General features: G+C 44.0%; 1 protein-coding gene across 1 annotated transcript in view; it reads left to right on the top strand.

Annotated features, from left to right (window-relative positions):
* kif26ba (kinesin family member 26Ba) overlaps positions 1-4,637 on the top strand; it is an 87,276-nt gene that overhangs the window by 25,118 nt on the left and 57,521 nt on the right. Inside the window, 1 exon segment of the mRNA XM_020590044.1 lies at positions 1,873-2,604. Within this exon segment, the coding sequence (XP_020445700.1) occupies positions 1,873-2,604 (732 nt within the window).

Raw genomic sequence — 4,637 nt, 5'->3', positions numbered from 1 at the left:
AGTCATATCGACTGTTGTGTTACGAGTTCCTCCCACTCAGGGCAGATGTCTATGAACATGGTGAAAGTGTAACAGTTGTAGCTGCGGGAGCGTTTAGAAGCTGTCTGATGCATCACACAACTGACCATGAAATGTTTGTGAACAAAAGCACTGACCCAAAAGTAGAAAGGTTAGAACATTTTTAAAACAACACCAAGAGCAGTCCTACACACACACACATAGTCCTACACATCAGGCAGCCTCTTTGGCCGGTGGGCCTGTGCACACGAGGAGTCTAATGCCATAAGATTTTTGTTGTTGGTCTTTTCACAAATGTGTCACTTTGTGTAAATATTTCAACATTTGTTCCTGCAAGTAGACCATTGTCAGTTTAGTGCCACGACTTACAATTCAACAACAGATGGAATTTTTTAAGGGGGTTTCAAAAGGTTACATGAACAGTGGGTTCTGTGACTGCACTCACCTGTGCTCAATGATGCTGCCTGGCTAGCTCCTGTGACCGCTACAACCTTGGGCTCCATGCTGTTGCCTGGACTGCTCCTGAAACCTCTACTCTCCAGCTCAGTGCTCCCAGTGACAACAACCTAGCCACTTCCAGTCCTGTGAAAACTGCTCACCTGTGGCTCCTCACCGCCACCTGGGTACTCCTGCACCTGCAAGGGTTCCACTCAGCTTCTCTTCTGCCTGCGACACCAACCCAGCCAGCTCCAGCACTGCAACCGATCCTCACCTGTGGTTCCTCGCCACTGATGGGGTAACTCCTGAACCTGCATCCAATCAGCTCAGCTCCTCTTCAGCCTGCAGTGCCAGCCTCCATGTCTACCAGTGTGTCCTGCCTCGTTGAAACTTCACCAGCCGTCAGCCACCCCAGCACATACTCCCGTTTCTCATCCGACTCTTACACCTCACCGCCGGATTGGTTCGACCTCCACTCGCTGGCCCTTCTTCCTGCCTCTAGTACAGTCCTTCTGAAATAAAGCTCTTTGTTTGATTCCTTCTGTATGAGTCTGCCTATTGAGTCCTTCAGCCCAGACTTAGGCCCACCTGCTGTAACACTGACCCATGAGGCCAGTGTTACAGCACCTCGGAGTCATATCGACTGCACCAGCTGGTTTCATTTTGATTCATTCAAATTGGCTTAACTGTCTGTTTTTGTTGCATTTAATTGTTTGAATTTTAGCCTAATATTTTGTTGTAAAAGGATAGTTGTACAAAAAGTATTAGACTTATGACTTTTCTTGTATTCAATTTCTTTCATATGTAAATGAGGTGCCAGGTTCGCTAAAATAGGTGCCGGCCACAATCTAAGAGGTGTCGGATGCAGATTCGGCTTGCTCCAGCAAAAATTAACCCCTGGTGATTTCCCTCCTTGTTAAATAATTTTATAGTTTTTCTCTCATAACGTCTGTATTTATTGCACCAAGACACTCACAGAAGATTGAAATGTGTATGCACTCAACACATACAATGTCAGGCTGCACTGTGGCAAGATTCGTGGTGTGAAAGAAAAGGGAGAGTAGAAGGTCAGTTTTTTTTCATTTCTGTATTTGACGACTCTCCTTGCTGCCAGGTTTTGTCACACTTTTACCCTTTGGACCCAGAGGATTTAGTGTGTGTACTTGCTTTTTTATTTGGTGTGAGTTTCTCTCTCTGTACATCTTCCCCCAGGCCACATGGCTATATTTCCTAGATGTTCTATAAATATTCACAGTCATGACTTGTGCAACATGCCGTTCATTTCTTTTTCTCTCCTCTCCAGGTATATTCTTCAGTACAGCTCTAAACATGCTGTGCTTGCTTCATTTTGCTCTAATTCATTCCTGCAGACACCAGACTGAATCCCACTTTTTGTTTCTCTCTCTCTCCTTCCAGGATCCTTCCTTCTCTCTCCTCCTCCATGATAAACTTCAGGTGCCCAACAGTTCTCGGCGGGCATGGAATGAGCGTGACAGTCGCTGTGATGTCTGCGCCACTCACCTCACTCAGCTCAAACAGGAAGCTGTGCACATGGTCCTCACTCTCGACCAGTGGGATTTGTCTCCCACCTCATCTCCTCCTGCCCTGACTGGACGATATGGATCTCAAGGGCCTCCTGGTCCAATGGGAGCATCCGGAACACCTGGAGTACCTGGAGGTTCTGGATCACGGGATTGGCCTCCTCCTTTTCTCCCTTCCTCCTCATCTGCTGCTGCAGCTTCACATCCTCCTCACCAGTCATCCCAGTCACCTTCTCCAAGTCCCAGCCAGACCCCAGCGCCCAGTCTGAGCAATGGCCCATTCAATCCAAGCCATGGGAGTCCCTCAGTGGCACAAACATCCAGCTGTGCTCCCATAAACCCACAACCTCAAGGACCAGGGCACAAACTGGGGTGCAAGCCAAGCTCCCTGGGGCTGGGAGGTGGGGTTGACAGAAGGAATGGATCCCCCAGTTCAGGAAAAGCAGCTGCTGCCCAACAGCAGGCAGTGATTGGAGTGAACAGCCCCAGTAATAATAGTGGCAACAGCAGTAACAATGGGAGTGGGGCAGTTCTGAGTACAGCAGCTCTGCAGGCCCATCAGCACATGAATCGAACTAATGGAGGAGTTACCCTATATCCATACCAGGTAAGCTACCTGTAGTGTGTTAGTATGTGCATGTTGCATTAGCACAAACAAATTTGTACTGCAAATATTACCATGTAAACTGAATTCTGGTCTTGTATTATTATACCTAAGGGTAGATGGCTACCAATCTCTTGATATGATAGAGGCTGCATTAGAATTTTTCAGCTTGTAAGAGCAGCTGCCCACCACAGTGTGACCTTGTTAGCTCCCAACCACTGACAAAGCCTGACTTGAACATACATGCTCCTGTTTTATCCTGTCCTCAGCTTGATTTTGTTTAATAACTAGCTATAAAAAAATAACAAAACAAAACAAAAACCCATAACTAATTAGTCAACTCCCCTGCAACATTATACTTTATGTTTATAGCTCCCAAAGCACTGCAGGAACTGTAGTTCCAAACATTCAAGACATTCCCCTAGCAAGACAAAGGATAATTATAGTGTGGAAGTGTTCATTTAAACAACTAACCAAAATACTAGTTGCTGAGTTGTGTGCAGGTAAAATCAAACACAACAAAGTGAGGTTTGTTTTCTCCCATAGTTCAACAGAACCGGTAATCTCTTATCGTAACAAAACCAAAATGTTTTGATCCCCTGGTTTGAGTTAGCACAAGACAAACATATAGAATACGCCAATGAAAATGTAGATATAAGAAGAGGTTTTAGGAGATGGGAGCCAGAGTAGACAAGAGAGGAGAATGTATGAGGGAGAAAACGCCTCAGGTGATGAGTGGTCTAGAGGTGTATGGAGGAAGTCTGAGACTCCAGGGGATAACCAAAGAAGTGGTGTGCGTGTATGAACATGTGTGTACGAACATGTTCTACAGATGCAATAATTCATACAGTGATAATTAGGACTCTGGGGACTCTATGTCACACACGCCCAGTACCCCCTCACTCCTTCACCCTCACATACTCTCTCCTACTTATTTTATGTCTATGACTTTCTTTCATTCTCCCTTATTCTTTCTCACACATTGTCTGCTTTATATTTGCACCCTCTTCTATCTTGCCGTTCCCCCATCTCTCATTAGATTTTTATTCCTTCCATGACTTGAATCAGATACAAAGATATTGAGTTGAAGGTGGAAATTATTTTATACTTTCTTTTCAGCTGTTTTGTCACCTTGTATTGGACAAAAATAGGCACAGAGGCATAAAAGGCAGAGGCATGAAAGCCTTTATGCATTGTGGCCTGTGTTCAAATGTGAAGGAGCATCTCTTTGGCCAAATTTTAGTCTATTAAATAATAATGGTTTTTTGTTTAACCCTTTCCTTCAGTGTTGCCTTCTATAATCCTATGCTGTTCAGAGGATTTAAAACAAAAAGCGTCTTACAGTTATGTTTTTCCCTCAGTAGTTGTGATGTTAGCATTCGGATAAGTCTTAATGTATTATTGTGCGTGTACTTATTACTCATGTTGTGGGGACATAAATCTGTTTATACAGTCACATGTGGGGACTTGCTTTCCTTTTGGAGGACAAAAAGCAAGTCCCCATAATGTAAACCATTACATTTTTATGGTGAAGACTTGGTTTAAGTTAGGCCAAGGTTACGTTATGTTAAAGTTAGGCTAAGCTGACTGTGAGTATGGCTAACATTGGTGCAAGTCTCCAGGAAATTAATGCAAGTTGATGTAATTTCCTATGACGTGATGAAAACAGAACTCTGTGTGTGCCTGGTGTTGCACTGTGGGAACCAGACCCTGCTTAAACACTCATACTGTGGGGCGGAGAGTTTCCTTGTGGCAACCACACACCAGTCCCCACCATCTAAATAACTGAACTTTAGATTGAAACCTGGTTTAAGGGAAGTAGTGGTTATGGTTAAGGTTAGTTTAAGTCCTCAGAGAAATAAATGCAAGTGAATGTAAAGTCCCCACAGGAAATTTTAAAACAAAAGGCGTGTGTGTGCAGTTAGAGGTGACTTTCATGATATACTGTACAAATGGTATGTGTATAAATATTTCTTTATGTGCTGTATTTCCCTGTTCAGTATTAAAGTTAGTATCTGTGTTGGATGTAAAACGTT

The sequence above is a fragment of the Monopterus albus genome, unplaced genomic scaffold, assembly GCF_001952655.1.
Source record: "Monopterus albus unplaced genomic scaffold, M_albus_1.0 scaffold10.1, whole genome shotgun sequence".
NCBI lineage: Eukaryota > Metazoa > Chordata > Actinopteri > Synbranchiformes > Synbranchidae > Monopterus > Monopterus albus.
The sequence above is the reverse complement of the archived record's forward strand: the minus strand, read 5'-3'. Positions and strand labels throughout refer to the sequence as shown.